Source organism: Arachis stenosperma, chromosome 5, assembly GCF_014773155.1.
Source record: "Arachis stenosperma cultivar V10309 chromosome 5, arast.V10309.gnm1.PFL2, whole genome shotgun sequence".
NCBI classification, from domain to species: domain Eukaryota; kingdom Viridiplantae; phylum Streptophyta; class Magnoliopsida; order Fabales; family Fabaceae; genus Arachis; species Arachis stenosperma.
The window spans coordinates 136442273-136463075 of record NC_080381.1 but is presented as its reverse complement, the minus strand read 5'-3'; the positions used below and the strand labels follow the sequence as shown (position 1 = coordinate 136463075).

Sequence of the window (20803 nt, the reverse complement as noted above, 5' to 3'; positions counted from 1 at the left end):
ATAGTTATGGTTATGCACCCGAGTCCATTAGTATGGAACATTCTCTTTTCCAAGTGAAATCCCCTAGTAAACTCATACAAATTCATCATGTGCCAGGAACCAGATTTGAACTGGTGACACGAGGATTTTCAGTCCTCTGCTCTACCAGCTGAGCTATCCCGACCTCTCTTGAGGCATCATATTAATCTTATTAGATTACTTAAATATATGTCAATGACTCCATATCAACTAAAAACAAGACAAAAAAAAATTCTAATTAGAATATATATTATTATTATTAGCATATATATATAAGAATATATTATTCTTATTCCATAGTCCAAATAGATTCCAATGTATTCCAATACATATTCCAAACAAATACTTATGATTGTTGATTGTGATAAGAAAAAGAAAGAAAAACTCTACTCGAATCCATTTGTGAAAGACTATACTAAATAAGACACATAACGAATTTCAAAAATTGAAAAAAAAAAACTAACATATGGGAAAAAGAATTAGAGAGTTAAGCAGGTCTTTTGGGGATAGAGGGACTTGAACCCTCACGATTTCTTAAGTCGACGGATTTTCCTCTTCCTATAAATTTCATTGTTGTCGAGATTGACATGTAGAATGGGACTCTATCTTTATTCTCGTCCGATTAATCAGTTCTTCAGAGGATCTATCAGACTAGGATGGAGTGAATAAATTGATCAGTTAATATGAATATTCAATTATTTCTTTAACTTGGAATTGATTTGATTCACATCTTTCATTTGTGATAGACATCTTTCCATTTGTGATATAAGGATTCAAAAATAGGGATTTCGAGTAGTGTATTCATTAATCAATTGAAATAGTATTTCAGTACAAATACGTAAACAAGTCTATATACATATTTCTGTATAGCCTTTCGAGAATTTCATTTGTACAGAAGGATTCCTTTCCTCACGCGAAAGGAAAGGTCGTCAACTCCATTTGTTAGAACAGCTTCCATTGAGTCTCTGCACCTATCCCTTTTTTATTCTCGCTTTCTTAATGTTTATTTCCTTTCCGAAAACGGGATTTGGCTCAGGATTACCCATTGTTAATTCCAGGGTTTCTCTGAATTTGAAAGTTATCACTTGGTAAGTTTCCATACCAAGGCTCAATCCAATTAAGTCCGTAGCGTCTACCAATTTCGCCATACCCCCTTTTTTTCCTTGCGATTAGAATCGCATTAAGATGTTTTTTTTTTAATTATGTCGGAACTGTAGAATTTATTAGAAATATATTCCGCTATTGAAAAATGTTTCCACCCATTTTATTTACTTTCTTTCATCTATATCGGATATCCAGATTTTGTCGAATCTGAAATAATTGTTATTTATTGGAAATAAAAGAAAAAAAGCATAGAGATTATGGAAGTAAATATTCTGGCATTTATTGCTACTGCACTGTTCATTCTAGTTCCCACTGCCTTTTTACTTATAATTTATGTAAAGACGGTAAGTCAAAGTGACTAATTTGACTTAAAACATGATTTCATTTCTTAATTCATGTCAATACAGTGAATGAAAAAAAAGATTCTATTTTTGCTTAAGATTTAATAAATGAAATAATCGGACTAGAAGCAACAGAATTCTATAAAATCTGGATAGATAATATGGTAGAAAGAAATCAATTTGATTTCTTTCTACCATATTATCTATATTATCTATTCTATAATTGTAGTGCAAAAAGTTTTACTCTATAATATAATATGGATCAATCTACAATATGTATCTAAATATTCAGATCGACCTTCTTATATATAGACTTATATATATCGAATTTCAATTCCATTACATCATTATATCTAATGTACATAGTAGCTCCAATTTTTTCTTTATTTCATCCATTTTTTGTATTGGTTCCACTAAAATATATATGTAATAATCCAAAAGCAACTCTTATTTTTGCTATTCAAATTTATGGGTTTCTGATTCTTAATATCAATCCCGGCCCGGTATCATATAAAAAAATTGAGTAATACTTTTAGCATTTCCAAGAAGTAATTGATTAAATAGTTGGAATAGTTGTAATAGTTAACAAATGATCGGTAGTTTCTACGAGAAGCTTTTTCTGTATTTTGAAAAGATTGGTAGTCAACCCCAATCTTTTTTACATTTTAACCATGATTGCAAATAAATGAGTTCAATAAAGAACTTAGAAATCCAACTTTGAAAAGAGGGGAAAAAAGGGAAAAGGGGTGTTAAAGGGGGTTCCGCGGTTACTCATTTTCGATATATAACTTTGGTAAGAGCCAGTTCATCTAAATAGAAATCTTAGGAAGAATTAGGTTGGAATAGGAAAAAATTTCCTATCTTTTTTTCATCCCCTTAACAAGAATAAGGTAATAATTTCACTATTTGGGTGATTGACAGAGTATTTTGTATTTAGTATGCATAGAATACATTACACCACTCAAATAAAATAGACTTCCAAAATGCGGATATATTTGAATTAAAGGAATTGGTATGGTATTAATTAAAAGAAAATGAAAAATATTCAATAGAAAAATTTAATAACCCAGCTAGAAAACAATTGATACAGTTGGATCCCCCACCCCAATTAGTTGTACCTTTAAAGTCCACTTCTTCCCCATACTACGAGAGAAAGGGAAAATGTGAAAACTACCATTAAAGCAGCCCAAGCAAGATTTACTATATCCATGTGAATTTTTTCTCCTATCTCTATAAAAAATATAACTATGAAGGAATTATTTTACTATTGTTCACTAATTCTTGTTGTTTTTTTTTGGTATTAATCTAATCACTGAGAATACTAGAAACTATAATAACTATATATATTTATTTAAATCGCTGGTACAGAGTCAAAGGGGGATTCGATTCTGCACTAAAACTATTATATTAACACGAAACAATTCAATAAATTCTATTAGAACATCAAACAAGTTTTGATCAGATTTCTAGTAGAGTCGGAAAACATTACAGATAAATTCGTTTTTCCTCTCATTTTTTTAATTAAAAGGTCAAAATTCAATTCTCTTGTCGATCAGGCGACACCCGGATTTGAACTGGGGAAAAAGGATTTGCAGTCCCCCGCCTTACCGCTCGGCCATGCCGCCAAAACGATATATATATGAGAATACCCTTTTTTTATTGAAAAAGAGATATGCACTTTGATCGACAAACGCAATAATGGAAGGACAAAACGGAACCGTTAACTATACAATTCCTGAACAATTCTTGAAATCGAAATGAGAAGATGGTTTTGTCGTTATGAGATAAAAAAAATGCAATTTGATACAAAATTTATCAATATTGCTTTTTTTTATTCAAAAAACCTTCTCCATTTTAATTATAACAGTAACTGTCAGTATATGTAAACCCTAGAATATAACTAGAAATTGTTACAGAGATAATATCTATCGGGTATCTTATCCGTATTCCGCATATGATACGTATATACCAGAATTTGAAATAAGATTCTCGTGCTTCCATAATTGAAAGAAGTTTTCCTTGAAAAAATAAATTCAATAGAAATTGAAAAATTGACTACGACATGCTCTGTACCGAATAAATAGGACTGCTATAAAAGGAAGAGACATGTATCTAATCTGGATACTAGATATATGGCTAGCTATAGCAACGGAAGTTAGATTTGTGCAGGTTTAATAAATATACTAGCTTTATTACGTATTCCAATTGTATTCTCAAATAAGAAGGGGTGGTGTGTAAACTCTCCCACCTTTGTAAATTCGAATTCTCCCTATTAATATAATAGAAATCTATATATATAATTTTGATAATTTTGAATTTGGAAAAAAAAAATTGAAAAGGGAGGGATTAAGTATTCTAAAATGAATTCTATGATTTCTATTATATTGTTCTATATTATATTGTTTAGGATTATTAGATTAGGTTTTTATCGAGCCGAACAAATCCCGAGTCGATTTTTTTCCCGGTATCCAAATCGAATTGAAATATGTAATATCATAACATAATAATGTTATTATGTTATAAATGGAATCCATTTTTTGGATATTCTAAAAAAACCAAGAAGTCGAGTTGGATCGTTTCAATTCCTTTCCATTTGGATTCTATCCGTTTGTTTTGTTGCAAATTCAAATTTGAGTATTAAATTCGATTCCCACCTTTTTTGTTTCTTCCTAACAGGTATTTCCTATACGGGGTTGGTAAAAAAATTTCATGTGATTCGGTAAAAGCAACAACAATTCCATTATTGCTAATTTTATTCATGTTATTCGATGAATAATGAGACAGCAAATGATGGGACATTTTCTAAAAAATACAAGGGGAAAATAAAAAATGATTGGGGGTGAAAATGCGGGAATGTCTACAATACCGGGATTGAATCAGATACAATTTGAAGGGTTTTGTAGGTTCATTGATCGGGGCTTAAGAGAAGAACTTTATAAGTTTCCAAAAATGGAAGATCTGGATCAAGAAATCGAATTTCAATTATTTGCGGAAACATACCAATTGGTAGAACCCTTGATAAAAGAAAAAGATGCTGTATATGAATCACTTACATATTCCTCTGAATTATATGTATCTGCGGGATTAATTTGGAAAAACAATAAGGATATCCAAGAACAAACAATTTTTATTGGAAATATTCCTCTAATGAACTCCTTGGGAACTTCTATAGTAAATGGAATTTATAGAATTGTAATCAATCAAATATTGGAAAGCCCTGGTATCTATTATCGGTCAGAATTGGACCATAACGGGATTTTGGTCTATACTGGCACTATAATATCGGATTGGGGAGGGAGATTAGAACTAGAGATTGATAGAAAAGCAAAGATATGGGCTCGTGTCAGTAGGAAACAGAAAATATCTATTCTAGTTCTACTATCAGCTATGGGTTTGAATTTAAACGAAATTCTAGAGAATGTTTGCTATCCCGAACTCTTCTTGTCTTTCTTGAATGAAAAGGAAAAAAAAAAAATTGGGTCAAAAGAAAACGCCATTTTGGAGTTTTATCAACAATTTGCTTGTGTAGGCGGAGATCCTGTATTTTCTGAATCTTTGTGCAAGGAATTACAAAAAAAAATTTTTCACCAACGATGTGAATTAGGAAGGATTGGTCGACGAAATCTGAATCGAAGATTGAATCTTGATATACCTCAGAACAATACATTTTTGTTACCACGAGATATATTGGCAGCTGCCGATCATTTGATTGGAATGAAATTTGGAATGGGTACACTTGATGATATGAATCATTTGAAAAATAAACGTATTCGTTCCGTAGCAGATCTCTTACAAGATCAATTCGGATTGGCTCTGGTTCGTTTAGAAAATATGGTTAGAGGAACTATATGTGGAGCAATTAGACTTAAATTGATACCGACTCCTCAGAATTTGGTGACTTCAACTCCACCAACAACTACTTTTGAATCTTTTTTTGGATTACATCCATTATCTCAAGTTCTGGATCGAACCAATCCATTGACCCAAATAGTTCATGGTAGAAAATTGAGTTATTTGGGCCCCGGAGGGGTGACGGGGCGAACTGCTAGTTTTCGGATACGAGATATCCATCCTAGTCATTATGGACGCATTTGTCCAATTGATACGTCTGAAGGAATCAATGTTGGACTTATTGGATCTCTAGCTATTCATGGGAGAATTGGTCGTTGGGGGTCTTTAGAAAGTCCATTTTATGAAATTGATAAGAGATCAAAAAGAATACGGATGCTTTTTTTATCATCTCACGCCCCTCTTTATCTCTAAAGATAGGATGTCCTAACCAACCGACGGCTATTCCATCTCCATTATTCATTGAGCCCGCTCTAAATAAGCCCCCTTTTGCCGGATTATTGCCGATGTAATCATAAAAAGCTAATTTTTCGGGAATTTTAGACCAAGCTTCTGATAAACTTTGATTTTCGGCTAGCCCAGCACTAACTCGTCGATATATTTCTTGTTGGAAGTATCCCTGATCCCATTGATAACGAGTGGGGCCAAATAATTCAATCGGAGTTGTTGCTGAACCATACCACATAGTTCCAGCAACAACAAAAGCTGCAAAAAATACAGCAGCGATACTACTGGAAAGGACGGTTTCAATATTTCCCATACGCAATCCTTTGTATAGACGTTGGGGTGGACGTACACTAAGATGGAAAAGGCCCGCCAATATGCCCAATGTCCCTGCTGCAATATGATGAGAGGCTATTCCTCCCGGAACAAAAGGATCAAAACCTTCTACACCCCATGCGGGATTTACGGATTGAACCCTTCCGGTTAGGCCATAAGGATCGGACACCCATATCCCAGGACCATACAATCCTGTTACATGAAATGCGCCAAAACCAAAACAAGCCACCCCTGCAAGAAATAAATGAATTCCAAAAGAATTTTTGGACCTGTAAAAAGTGGAATTTGTGCTTGTGGAAATTATCGAGTGATCGGAGAGAAAAAAAAAGACAACCAAAAATTTTGCGAACAATGTGGGGTAGAATTTGTTGATTCTCGGATACGTAGATATCAAATGGGCTATATAAAACTCGCATGCCCAGTAACCCATGTGTGGTATTTGAAACGTCTTCCTAGTTATATCGCGAATCTTTTGGATAAACCTCTTAAAGAATTAGAAGGTCTAGTTTACTGCGATGTGTGATTTGATCAAAATTTTTATTGTACAGATTTTGAACAATAAACTGTCATTCCAATCAATTGATTTGGGATGTCCCAGATCTGACGTGTCTCTGGAAGTGAGTAACATGAAACTCAGAATTTTGGGTATAGGGAATATTTCCCATTTAATTGAAAAGGGGAATAGATCTATGGTTTAGTAACAAAGAAACCTATTAATGCGAAAGCGCCGTGGAGAGCAACAAAAGTCCACAGACCACCTAATTGACACCAACGGGTAAAATCTCCTTGTGCTTCAGGACCCCATAGTAACAACAAAGAGTGTGCTAAACTATTAGTAGGAGTAGAGACTGCAGCGGTTAAGAAGTTACAGCCTTCCAAATAGGAACTTGCCAATCCATGAGTATACCATGACCCAATCGAATAAATAAGAATTTTTTTCTTTTATTTCAAAAGCATTAGTTTTTTCGAAGTAATTTCTTTTTTTACATTAAACAGATATCTATGTTTGGCAAAATTTTGAAAAAAGTGTTATAATATTCAAAGTTTTACTTTAGATAGAAAGATAGAAAAAAAGAGGGGATAAAAAAAAATGGCTAATTAATCAAATAAAAGAACTATTTGTTTTACGGAACAGAAGATATGTCTTTCACATGACTTGTAGCAATAAAAAAACTATATCAGTTGCATGGCAGTTCCAAAGAAACGCACCTCGAGATCCAAAAAAAAAATCCGAAAAACTCTTTGGAAAAGGAGAGGTTTTTGGACAGCATTGAAAGCTTATTCATTAGCGCAATCAATTTCTACGGGAAATTCAAAAAGTTTTTTTGTATAAAAAATACAAACGTTGGAATACTCTGAATTAGCTGGATTCTATTCTCTAATAGAATATAGAATTTGTATATAAACAAAAATAGTTTCAAATAGTTATATTTTTTAATAAAATCAAAAAATAAAGTTCATTTTAAAAAAACATTAAAAAAATTGAAATGGACTTTTTTGAAACATTGAAAAAAGTTATCTATTGAGTCATTTATAGAATAAGAAATCTTCTTCTTATTAAGAACTTAACGGGACCCCCTCGAATTCATCAACAAAAAGAGTGGATCCCTGTTGAGTTCTTCTTACACGTTCATTTTGCAAACTCAATTCATCTGATTACTACAGGGATGAACCCAATCCGGAATATGAACCATAAAAGAAAATACCAATTAAACCGATCACAGGAATACCAGTTACAGTACCTATTATCCAAAGAGGAATCCTTCCAGTAGTATCGGCCATTTATCCCACTTTCCTCCACATTTGATCAGGTAGTCATGCTAGTGACATAAACAGTCATAGATAATTATGAAATTATATCCTTCCGAATGGGATAAGAGAATTCCGAATACGTATACGTATTTATTCCCTTTCTTCTATTAATTGAAGAAATAATTTGAAAATAAAATAGCAAGTACAAAAATGAGTAATAACCCCCAGTAGAGACTGGTACGATTCAATTCTACATTTTGTTCGTTTGGGTTTGATTGTGTCGTAGCTCTATAATTCGGATTAGGTTTATCGTTGGATGAACTGCATTGCTGATATTGATCCCAAAAAAGAAACAGTGGGTACTGCTAGTCCGTGAACAGCCAACCATCGTACTGTAAAAATTGGATAGGTCCTATCTATGGTCATTGGAGCCTCCTAAAAAGATCTACTAAATTCATCAAGTTGGTCCAAAGGATCAAAACGGCCAGTTATTAATGGAATTCCTTGTCGGTTCTCCGTAAAATACTCGTTTGGCCGAGGGCTTCCAAAAACATCGTAAGCTAAACCCGTGCTGACAAATAACCAACCCGCAATGAATAGGGAGGGTATAGTAATGCTATGAATAATCCAGTATCGAATACTGGTAATAATATCAGCAAAAGAACGTTCTCCGGTGCTTCCAGACATGTTGAGCTCCACATATTCTTGTACAGTCAAAGGGGGATCGATTCCATAAAAGATGAGAGCAGTAAGTAGAAATTTACTGAGAATCATCCTTGTTAGATCGTCAATATTGTACCCAGGGTGTCTTTCGAGTATACCGAATCAGTATAGCTATCCTTCTTCGGACACAGCAACGAAATTAAAAGATTCGTGCTGAGATCAAGTACTAGATTCTTTCTAACTTGCTTGTTGGTTGTATCAATGCAATGTACTCAATACAAAATTCCGCAAAGTTTAAGAGTCTAATGGATCTTTATAGTATAAGATGAAGGTTCTCCACATGTTATTAATTAATATATATTCAATATTAGCTTCGGATTACAAACCGAAGATCAATTAAATTGTGACTCCCATGGACTGACTTGTATTTGTTTTTGATAATTCATGACATAGATTCTCCTATTTTATTTCTCCAATTCAATTAGATGCCAAATCCGGAAAGAGTGGTTGTGGAAGATGTTTTCTTGTTGTTACCCCCCTTTTTTGAAGAAAGAGTTGAATTGGTTAGTTATCCAGTAACAAGTAAAAAAAATAGCAGTAATCGATACTTTCTATTTGATGACAGAAAAAAAAGACTCTTTCGTGGTTGATAGAGTTTTCTTTTTAAATAAGATATGGAAAGACAAAAAAACTGCGGAACCCGAGTTTGAGGGATGGGATCTCATATCCTTTTTCTTCTGTTGTAGTATAGTAAAGGAATGGAATCCACGACTAAATCTAATGATAAAAAAGTGAAAGGGCATTCTAAGGTAACTCGTTTTTTGTTTTAAATAAAAAAAATAGAACAAATTACATACAATAAAAAAGAGGGGGGCCCGATTTTTCCGATTTTTTTCCATAGAAATTCAAGAATTAAGTTAAACAACTCGCACACACTCCCTTTCCAAAAAAAACCAATACACCGAGCACTACACTTAGATTTATTGGATTTGTTGCTAAAATATCGGTATTAAACCCGAAACTTTATCAATATAGGGTATCTTTCAATTGAGAAGAGCTATCGACCTGAGACAAAGAGAAAGAAAGGTCTATCTATTTGATTTAGTTATTCAGTTAAACCAATGATTCGTTATTGGAGCAGATAGCAACAACCATTTCATCCGGGAAAAGCCATCTTTTTCTCAACAATGTCTTTGTCATTTGATCCAATAGCGTTCCGTTAGATAGGAACATATTTGATAAATATTGATAACTCTCGGATATAGTATTAGAACGGAAAAATCCATTAGATAATGAACTATTGGTTCTAAGCCATCTCTGGCGATGAATCAACAATTCGAAATGCTTTTCTTGCGTATTCTTGATAAACCAGCGTTTATATATAGATGTAGGAAGATCTGTTTGGGAAGTAAGAAGCCCCTTTGACATCTCTTCATCTGCAAAGAATTGTCGATGTGAAAACACAGAGACAGAGACAAAAGGCTGATCTTTCAATAGGAAAAAGAGTGGATCCGCAGGGTCCCAAATGAATTGGCTTATTTGAAAAAAGCCTTGTTCTTTGGAAGATCTATCTCGTGTCTGGTACTGCATGGTTCCACCCTGCAAGAACTCCGAATCATTCTCTTGAAGCTCATCCTCTTCCTCATAAATGATCCGCTTGCCCCGAAATGACCTGGCCCAATAGGGAAATCCCAATTCATTGGGCCTTTCGATACAATTAAATAGAAAGCCCCAAGGGCGCCATATTCTAGGAGCCCAAACTATGTGATTGAATAAATCCTCCTCCATCTGTTGCGGGTCGAGGACTCCTTCCCCTTCTTCAAACTCCGATTCATATTTTTCATAGAGAAATCTCTGATCAACGATAAAACAAGATCCTTTTTGAATCATATTTAAGGGATTCCTTGGTTCGGACCGAAGAAGCAATGTCACTCGATCATTATCAAACTGACTGCAACCTTTTTCTGTCCGTGAGGATCCCACCAGAGCGCCTTCTACTTCTAATAGGCCATGAACTAGATCAGAATCATTCTCAACGAGTCCATAAGAAGTGATCCCATTTTTTTCATCAGGTCCGGGTAGAGACCAAAGGTCTTGAGCGACCGATCCGGCAGAACAACTCAAAAGATAAAGAAGTATCGTTAATTCCTTCATGCTCGTTCCAAGTTCGAAGTACCATTTGTACAAATAAGAATCCCCCTCGTTACAAGATTTCTTCTTCATATAGATAGATATAGGATCTATGGAGCAATTACTTAGAAGTACATTTTTTGAGATAGCCCTTCCTATCTGATAGAAAAGGATCCCATGATCCTGAACCGATCTTACCTGGGATCGCAAATCCCAAGTTTGTCTATGAAGAGCAGATCTAATTATATTAGTGTCTATAATGGATTTCTTTTGTATAATACTAATCGATAGGGCCTCATTGGTAAGTGCTACAAGATCTCGTACATTGGAACCCATAGTTATGGTTATGCACCCGAGTCCATTAGTATGGAACATTCTCTTTTCCAAGTGAAATCCCCTAGTATATGAAAGAGTGAAAAAGTGCTTTCGTTGTTGTGGAATAAGAAGCCTTCGTATCTTAATGCATGTATTTAATTTATTCGGAGCTATTAGAGCGGGATCCACTTTTTGGGGAATATGAGTCGAAGCAATAACAAGAATATTTCTAGTGGAACATCTTTCACAATCCCTGGAGAGATAGTTCACTAATAGACCGAGGGATAAGTAATTCAACTCATTCACATCCAGATCATGAATGTTTGGAATCCATATTATGCAAGGAGACATTGCTTTTGCTAATTCGAATTGAAGGGTGATATAAAATCGGTCTATTTCCGGCATCATATCCATAGTTAGCGCATTCATCATAGTTAGAAGCTCCAGCTCCGTATCAAGGTCACGGTCGATATCGTCACTATCATCAATATCGTCACTATCATAAAAAAGAAACAAATAGTCAATTTTGAAAGAACTTATTGTAAACCTCTTTCAGATATGAATCTACCTGATTCAGAAGGGAAGAACTTGCATCAGTATCTCAATTTGAATTCAAACGTGGGTTTGATTCACACTCCATGTTCTGAGAAATATTTACCATCCGAAAAGAGGAAAAAACGGAGTCCTTGTCTAAAAAAATGCCTTGAGAAAGGGCAGATGTATAGAACCTTTCAACGAGATAGTACTCTTTTAACTCTCTCCAAATGGAATCTATTCCAAACATATATACCATGGTTCCTTACTTCGACAGGGTACAAATATCTAAATTTAATATTTTTAGATACTTTTTCAGACCTATTGCCGATACTAAGTAGCAGCCAAAAATTTGTATCCATTTTTCATGATATTATGCATGGATCAGATATATCATGGCGAATTCTTCAGATTCCATTGTGGAAGACACAATGGAATCTGATAAGTGAGATTTCGAGTAAGTGTTTACATAATCTTCTTCTGTCCGAAGAAATTTTTCATCAAAATAATGAGTCACCATTGATATCGACACATCTGAGATCGCTAAATGTTCGGGAGTTCCTCTATTCAATCCTTTTCCTTCTTCTTGTTGCTGGATATCTCGTTCGTACACATCTTCTCTTTGTTTCTCGAGCCTACAGAGAGTTACAGACAGAGTTCGAAAAGGTCAAATCTTTGATGATTCCATCATACATGATTGAGTTGCGAAAACTTCTGGATAGGTATCCTACATCTGAACTGAATTCTTTCTGGTTAAAGAATCTCTTTCTAGTTGCTCTGGAACAATTAGGAGATTTTCTAGAAGAAATACAGGGTTTTGCTTCTGGCGGCAACATGCTAGGGGGTGGTGGTCCCGCTTATGGGGTCAAATCAATACGTTCTAAGAAGAAATATTGGAATCTCTTCGATCTCATAAGTATCATACCAAATCCCATCAATCGAATCGCTTTTTCGAGAAATACGAGACATCTAAGTCATACAAGTAAAGCGATCTATTCCTTGATAAGAAAAAGAAAAAACGTGAATGGTGATTGGATTGATGATAAAATAGAATCCTGGTTCTCGAACAGTGATTCGATTGATGATAAAGAAAGAGAATTCTTGGTTCAGTTCTCTACCTTAACGACAGAAAAAAGGATTGATCAAATTCTATTGAGTCTGACTCATAGTGATCCTTTATCAAAGAATAACTCTGGTTATCAAATGATTGAACAACCGGGAGCAATTTACTTACGATACCCGCATAGAAATATGCTACTGATGTAAGTAAAGCTAATGCAACAGTAGTATTTATATCATTTGTGGGTGCAGCTAACTCCCCATGAGGTAACTGTATTATTTTCCAAGGCAAAAGAGCCCCCGACCAATTTGAAACAAAAATAAATAAGAACATAGTTCCAACAAAGGGAACCCACGGACCATATTCTTCCCCAATCTGAGTTTTACTTACATCTCGAATGAATTCGAGGACATATTCAAAGAAATTTTGACCAAAAGTGGGAATGGTTTGCGGATTTCTAACAACTAAAATGGCTGAAACCAATAAGATAGCAATTACGACCCAAGAAGTTATAAGTACTTGGGCATGCACTTGGAACCCCCCTAATTTCACTACTATTTCCGCCCTTACCACAAATAGAAGTATAAAAGTAACTGTCATTGTATTTATCACTTTCACCTAAAATGTGACTAACAATACAGATTTGAGAACGAAGATAACTTTCAATGCAATTATGAATGCCATTTTTCCAACTCGATTTAGTATCATACATGTAATGATTCTCATGTCTCTTAGAGACATTATTCAGATAGCTAGAATTCTTATTATAACTATCAAAAAGACTTTCTGGTTCACTTAGAAAAGAAGGATCATTAGAAATCTCCAAAAATTGATTTTCAATATCAAAATATATGGAATAACGGTTCCTTTGGCTATTGTTATCCCTAACTAAAAGAATTTTATCAGATAGGAAATTTCTAATGTTCCTGACACCGACTAAATAATCAACATTACTGTAACTAGAATTGTCACTATCATTCCAGCTAGGAAAGTCTTTTTCCATATCAATCAAAATTGGGTCTTCACTTGCACTGGTATTTTCAACAGGACCAAAACTATCCATTGAGTTACTTAGCCCACACCTGTATTCTAACTGCCTATAAAACAGCATAGAATTTTTTCTTTATTTTCTGTTATTTTTTGATCTCTTGTTCTTGGAATGGATTTTGCAAAGTTCGTCTTATCAACATTGGTTTTTTCTGGATATCTTTTCTTAATTTGACGCTTACTCTTATGAAGCAATGAAAGTACTATGGTTTGATATATATAAAATTGTTCATCCTTTTCTCTAGACAGACGAATTGGTTCCACAATAAACATTGCCTTTTCCTTTTCTATCAATTTTTTATTTTTCGTCAATTCTTTTGCCCCCATCCCATTCTTCGAGAATCAGAAAGATCCTTTTCAATCAAGTTTGAATTTGTTCGTTTGGAATCGGGACTCTTCTACTGCATTTTACTTATTTTTTTATTTGATATCATCGAGATGTGATTTAGACCATTGAATTTGCTGACGAAAGATTTACCATCTCTATGGGATTAGATCCCGAGTTATTTATTGGAAATAAAAGAAAAAAAGCATAGAGATTATGGAAGTAAATATTCTGGCATTTATTGCTACTGCACTGTTCATTCTAGTTCCCACTGCCTTTTTACTTATAATTTATGTAAAGACGGTAAGTCAAAGTGACTAATTTGACTTAAAACATGATTTCATTTCTTAATTCATGTCAATACAGTGAATGAAAAAAAAGATTCTATTTTTGCTTAAGATTTAATAAATGAAATAATCGGACTAGAAGCAACAGAATTCTATAAAATCTGGATAGATAATATGGTAGAAAGAAATCAATTTGATTTCTTTCTACCATATTATCTATATTATCTATTCTATAATTGTAGTGCAAAAAGTTTTACTCTATAATATAATATGGATCAATCTACAATATGTATCAAAATATTCAGATCGACCTTCTTATATATAGACTTATATATATCGAATTTCAATTCCATTACATCATTATATCTAATGTACATAGTAGCTCCAATTTTTCTTTATTTCATCCATTTTTTGTATTGGTTCCACTAAAATATATATGTAATAATCCAAAAGCAACTCTTATTTTTGCTATTCAAATTTATGGGTTTCTGATTCTTAATATCAATCCCGGCCCGGTATCATATAAAAAAATTGAGTAATACTTTTAGCATTTCCAAGAAGTAATTGATTAAATAGTTGGAATAGTTGTAATAGTTAACAAATGATCGGTAGTTTCTTCGAGAAGCTTTTTCTGTATTTTGAAAAGATTGGTAGTCAACCCCAATCTTTTTTACATTTTAACCATGATTGCAAATAAATGAGTTCAATAAAGAACTTAGAAATCCAACTTTGAAAAGAGGGGAAAAAAGGGAAAAGGGGTGTTAAAGGGGGTTCCGCGGTTACTCATTTTCGATATATAACTTTGGTAAGAGCCAGTTCATCTAAATAGAAATCTTAGGAAGAATTAGGTTGGAATAGGAAAAAATTTCCTATCTTTTTTTCATCCCCTTAACAAGAATAAGGTAATAATTTCACTATTTGGGTGATTGACAGAGTATTTTGTATTTAGTATGCATAGAATACATTACACCACTCAAATAAAATAGACTTCCGAAATGCGGATATATTTGAATTAAAGGAATTGGTATGGTATTAATTAAAAGGAAATGAAAAATATTCAATAGAAAAATTTAATAACCCAGCTAGAAAACAATTGATACAGTTGGATCCCCCACCCCAATTAGTCGTACCTTTAAAGTCCACTTCTTCCCCATACTACGAGAGAAAGGGAAAATGTGAAAACTACCATTAAAGCAGCCCAAGCAAGATTTACTATATCCATGTGAATTTTTTCTCCTATCTCTATAAAAAATATAACTATGAAGGAATTATTTTACTATTGTTCACTAATTCTTGTTGTTTTTTTTTGGTATTAATCTAATCACTGAGAATACTAGAAACTATAATAACTATATATATTTATTTAAATCGCTGGTACAGAGTCAAAGGGGGATTCGATTCTGCACTAAAACTATTATATTAACACGAAACAATTCAATAAATTCTATTAGAACATCAAACAAGTTTTGATCAGATTTCTAGTAGAGTCGGAAAACATTACAGATAAATTCGTTTTTCCTCTCATTTTTTTAATTAAAAGGTCAAAATTCAATTCTCTTGTCGATCAGGCGACACCCGGATTTGAACTGGGGAAAAAGGATTTGCAGTCCCCCGCCTTACCGCTCGGCCATGCCGCCAAAACGATATATATATGAGAATACCCTTTTTTTATTGAAAAAGAGATATGCACTTTGATCGACAAACGCAATAATGGAAGGACAAAACGAAACCGTTAACTATACAATTCCTGAACAATTCTTGAAATCGAAATGAGAAGATGGTTTTGTCGTTATGAGATAAAAAAAAATGCAATTTGATACAAAATTTATCAATATTGCTTTTTTTATTCAAAAAACCTTCTCCATTTTAATTATAACAGTAACTGTCAGTATATGTAAACCCTAGAATATAACTAGAAATTGTTACAGAGATAATATCTATCGGGTATCTTATCCGTATTCCGCATATGATACGTATATACCAGAATTTGAAATAAGATTCTCGTGCTTCCATAATTGAAAGAAGTTTTTCTTGAAAAAATAAATTCAATAGAAATTGAAAAATTGACTACGACATGCTCTGTACCGAATAAATAGGACTGCTATAAAAGGAAGAGACATGTATCTAATCTGGATACTAGATATATGGCTAGCTATAGCAACGGAAGTTAGATTTGTGCAGGTTTAATAAATATACTAGCTTTATTACGTATTCCAATTGTATTCTCAAATAAGAAGGGGTGGTGTGTAAACTCTCCCACCTTTGTAAATTCGAATTCTCCCTATTAATATAATAGAAATCTATATATATAATTTTGATAATTTTGAATTTGGAAAAAAAAAATTGAAAAGGGAGGGATTAAGTATTCTAAAATGAATTCTATGATTTCTATTATATTGTTCTATATTATATTGTTTAGGATTATTAGATTAGGTTTTTATCGACTCGAGAAAAATAAAAAAGCTTAACACAAAAGCGGAGAAAGAAATAATAATAACTTGGTCCAGAACATCTACCATTATCCCCACAATGATTGGCCATACCATTGCTATCCATAATGGAAAAGAACATTTACCTATTTATATAATAGATCGTATGGTAGGCCATAAATTGGGCGAATTTTCACCTACTCTAAACTTCCGAGGACATGCGAAAAATGATAATAGGTCTCGTCGTTAAGGTGAAATTTCATGTTCTTCTAATAATAATAAGATTACTCAAATAGGAGGGATTTTCGAAAGACCCGCATAGAAATATGCTACTGATGTAAGTAAAGCTAATGCAACAGTAGTATTTATATCATTTTTGGGTGCAGCTAACTCCCCATGAGGTAACTGTATTATTTTCCAAGGCAAAAGAGCCCCCGACCAATTTGAAACAAAAATAAATAAGAACATAGTTCCAACAAAGGGAACCCACGGACCATATTCTTCCCCAATCTGAGTTTTACTTACATCTCGAATGAATTCGAGGACATATTCAAAGAAATTCTGACCAAAAGTGGGAATGGTTTGCGGATTTCTAACAACTAAATTTACTTGTTTTTGAAGGATATTTCAATGTTCATTTTCAAAATCTCAATGGCAAAAAAAAAAATTCATTATATTCAATATCTTTGTGGGGTAAAGAAAGAAAACAAAAAGTAAACAAAAGATTTTATTTAATAGATTTATTAACATTAATAAATAATGACCAGAAATATCTTTTTTTTAACAAGAGGGCATATTTCCATAGAATTAATCAAAATGTCAAAAGCATAACACGTCTTCTTATTGATACTACTCATTTTGATACTAAAAAGCCTTCTCCTTTTTATCCTCATGAATCCACCAATACTATGCTTTTTTCTATGTTTATATTAGTATTATTTACTTTGTTGGTTGGAGTAATAGGAATCTCTTTTAGCCAAGAAGGAACAAATTTGGATATATTATCCAAATTGTTAATCCCTTCTATAGACCTGTTGCATCAAAATTTTCAAAATTCTTTCGATTGGTTTGAATTTTTAACAAATGCAACTTTTTCGGTCAGTCTGTCTTTTTTCGGAATATTTATAGCGTCTTTTATCTATAAGCCCGTTTATTCGGTTTTACAAAATTTGAACTTAAAAAATATATTTGAAAAAAATGTTCGTAAAACAAAAATTCTAGAAAAAATAATCAATGCCATATATGATTGGTCATCTAATCGTGGTTATCTGGATGCTTTTTATGGAAGTTTTTTCATTACAAATGTAAGAAAATTCGCTAAAATAAATCATTATATTGATAGACAAGTAATTGATGCAATTCCAAATGGAATTGGTATCTTAAGTTTTTTTATGGGAGAGGCCATAAAATATATTGGGGGTGGACGAATTTCTTCATATATATATATATTATTATCTTTTTTATTCATTCTTTTAGTAATTTGCTCTCTTTTTTTATTTGTTTACTAATCTGACTAATATGGAACTTGGTAAGACAAGGAAATATAAAAATATTCCTATAGAATCTTGAGGAACGGGAGGATTTAATCGTAAATATCGACTAATTCTTACGAAGTACAAATCAAAAAGAAGTCTAAAAAAAAAGATAAATTTCATCTATATCGAATTTGAATATCAGAATAGTAGATATAGTTCTGATTCAATGGGTTAGGTCCACTTACTTTTTTTTTAATGTTTCGAAATTTTATTATTGGAATAATCGAAAATAGCAATATAAAGAAGATATCATTATTCATTAAATAAAAAAAAGAGACTGATAAAAATGTTCTACTTTATAAATAGACTAAGTACTATATTTCTACCACAGAGAAATAAAAAATGCAAGTATAAATTCTTTAATTAGACTTTTTTTTAACTTCAATATTATTGGTTTTGAGGGGTACGATTAGAATAGAAGTTAAAAATTGAAGGAAACCTTATTTTCTTCCATTAAAATGGATCCGAGATTAAGTTGAAGGAATGATAAATATGAAAATACGGGCCTCTGTTCGTAAAATTTGTGAAAAATGTAGATTGATCCGTAGACGAGGTAGAATTCTAGTAATTTGTTCCAATCCAAGACATAAACAAAGACAAGGATAAGGATAATATTTCCACAAAAGCCACAAGAGAGGGCTTTGAATTATAAAGGACTGGGTGCGCAAATAAAAAAAAAATAAAAAAAGATATAGATATTGAAATTCAAACTTTTTTTTACATGAAAACTTAGAAATTATATAATATTCTCTATTATATATGATATGATTTTATAGTAATATTGATTATATATTAATATTTTTGAATATGTGAAAATTTCAAATTATTGAATGAATATAGAAATTCTATTTCGAATATTTCGAAATTTTCTTATATATATAATATATATCAATGATTATATATATATAGATTAGAACTATTCTAATAGAATACAATATAAAAAAGAGATATTAGATAGAGAGATTTTGGGGATCTAAAATTGGAAATTCTATTTTTGTTAGTTGTATATTAACACAAATAGAATGCCAATTTTGAGAATATTAATTCTAGTTTCTAATTAAAAAAAAGAAATATAGTAAAACATCTGTTTTTTTGACATGAAATGAATATATCCATACATCTCAGACTTCCTTTTAGGTTATGAGATAATAATTATGAAATAATAAAAAGATAATAAGATATGGCAAAACCTATACCCAAAATTGGTTCGCGTAAAAATGGACGTATTGGTTCACGTAAACATGCTCGTAAAATACCAAAGGGCGTTATTCATGTTCAAGCTAGTTTCAACAATACCATTGTCACTGTTACCGATGTACGGGGTCGGGTAATTTCGTGGTCCTCCGCAGGTACTTGTGGATTCAAAGGTACGCGAAGGGGAACACCATTTGCCGCCCAAACCGCAGCAGGAAATGTTATTCGAACAGTAGCGAATCAAGGCATGCAACGAGCAGAAGTCATGATAAAGGGTCCCGGTCTCGGAAGAGATGCGGCATTAAGAGCTATTCGTAGAAGTGGCATACTCTTAAATTTTATACGGGATGTAACCCCTATGCCACATAATGGGTGTAGGTCCCCTAAAAAACGACGTGTGTAATGTAAAACAAAAGATAAAAATAGAAAACATAGAATAAATTTCAAGACAAAAGAAATAAACAATTCAAGGATTTGAAAAAAAGAATTGATTACTATGGTTCGAGAGAAAATTAGAGTATCTACTCGAACACTACAGTGGAAGTGTGTTGAATCAAGAGTAGACAGTAAGCGCCTTTATTATGGACGCTTTATTCTGTCTCCACTTATGAAAGGCCAAGCTGATACAATAGGCATTGCGATGCGAAGAGTTTTGCTTGGAGAAATAGAGGGAACATGTATCACACGTGCAAAATCTGAGAAAATACCACATGAATATTCGACCATAGTAGGTATTCAAGAATCAGTACATGAAATTTTAATGAATTTGAAAGAAATAGTATTGAGAAGTAATCTGTATGGGACTCGAGACGCATCTATTTGTATCAACGGTCCCGGATATGTAACCGCTCAAGACATCATTTTACCACCTTCTGTGGAAATTGTTGATAATACGCAACATATAGCTAACCTAATAGAACCCATTAATTTGTGTATTAGATTACAAATCGAGAGGAATCGCGGATATTGTATAAAAAGACTAAAAAACTTTCAAGACGGAAGTTATCCTATAGATGCAGTATTCATGCCTGTTCGAAACGCAAATCATAGTATTCATTCTTATGTGAATGGGAATGAAAAACAAGAAATACTCTTTCTCGAAATATGGACAAATGGGAGTTTAACTCCTAAAGAAGCGCTTTATGAAGCCTCCCGTAATTTGATTGACCTATTTATTCCTTTTTTACATGCGGGAGCAGAAAACTTGAAATTAGAAAAAAATCAACACAAAGTTACTTTACCCGGTTTCACTTTTCATGATACATTGGCGGCATGGGGGAAGAAGCACTACGATTAGGAATCGACAACACGAAAACTTTGTAAAAAAATTCTTCCTTTCTTTTCGGGATCGGAACTAACAAGAATGGTTGGGACAACAAGCATCCATCTCGTTCGTATTTTTGGATACCCGTATAACCATCGAAGGGTGTTGAGGTGACT

At 33.0% G+C, this 20803-nt stretch overlaps 5 protein-coding genes, 3 non-coding genes and 1 pseudogene across 8 annotated transcripts in view; 2 read left to right on the top strand and 7 right to left on the bottom strand.

Annotated features, from left to right (window-relative positions):
- Positions 1–62, bottom strand: part of LOC130980019 (protein Ycf2-like) — a 2046-nt gene extending 1984 nt beyond the window's left edge. Inside the window, exon 1 of the mRNA XM_057903607.1 lies at positions 1–62. This exon is cut by the window's left edge and continues 1984 nt beyond it. The gene's annotated coding sequence lies outside the window, so the exon portion shown is untranslated.
- A 28-nt stretch (positions 63–90) lies between these two features.
- TRNAF-GAA (transfer RNA phenylalanine (anticodon GAA)) lies at positions 91–163 on the bottom strand. The gene has a single exon. It is a non-coding gene; the product is annotated as a tRNA-Phe (tRNA).
- A 2854-nt stretch (positions 164–3017) lies between these two features.
- On the bottom strand, positions 3018–3088 carry TRNAC-GCA (transfer RNA cysteine (anticodon GCA)). The gene has a single exon. It is a non-coding gene; the product is annotated as a tRNA-Cys (tRNA).
- A 2519-nt stretch (positions 3089–5607) lies between these two features.
- LOC130981478 (photosystem II CP47 reaction center protein-like) lies at positions 5608–8618 on the bottom strand. Its single transcript, XM_057905070.1, has 2 exons — positions 8371–8618; positions 5608–6361 (listed from the first exon to the last, which is right to left on the bottom strand). Exons 1-2 carry the CDS (start codon positions 8616–8618, stop codon positions 5608–5610), a joined length of 1002 nt encoding a protein of 333 aa, XP_057761053.1.
- A 918-nt stretch (positions 8619–9536) lies between these two features.
- Positions 9537–11449, bottom strand: LOC130982921 (protein Ycf2-like). The gene has a single exon (XM_057907063.1). It carries the CDS (start codon positions 11382–11384, stop codon positions 9621–9623), a length of 1764 nt encoding a protein of 587 aa, XP_057763046.1. The 5' UTR covers positions 11385–11449; the 3' UTR covers positions 9537–9620.
- A 410-nt stretch (positions 11450–11859) lies between these two features.
- On the bottom strand, positions 11860–13609 carry LOC130981477 (uncharacterized). The gene is made up of 5 exons (XM_057905069.1): positions 13117–13609; positions 12937–13019; positions 12721–12816; positions 12364–12455; positions 11860–12121 (listed from the first exon to the last, which is right to left on the bottom strand). Exons 1-5 carry the CDS (start codon positions 13607–13609, stop codon positions 11860–11862), a joined length of 1026 nt encoding a protein of 341 aa, XP_057761052.1.
- A 2162-nt stretch (positions 13610–15771) lies between these two features.
- Positions 15772–15842, bottom strand: TRNAC-GCA (transfer RNA cysteine (anticodon GCA)). The gene has a single exon. It is a non-coding gene; the product is annotated as a tRNA-Cys (tRNA).
- A 3217-nt stretch (positions 15843–19059) lies between these two features.
- On the top strand, positions 19060–19829 carry LOC130981975 (30S ribosomal protein S11, chloroplastic). The gene has a single exon (XM_057905756.1). The coding sequence runs from the start codon at positions 19350–19352 to the stop codon at positions 19764–19766; it is 417 nt and encodes a 138-aa protein (XP_057761739.1). The 5' UTR covers positions 19060–19349; the 3' UTR covers positions 19767–19829.
- LOC130981974 (DNA-directed RNA polymerase subunit alpha-like) lies at positions 19794–20625 on the top strand (annotated as a pseudogene).
- Positions 20626–20803: the final 178 nt, after the last annotated feature.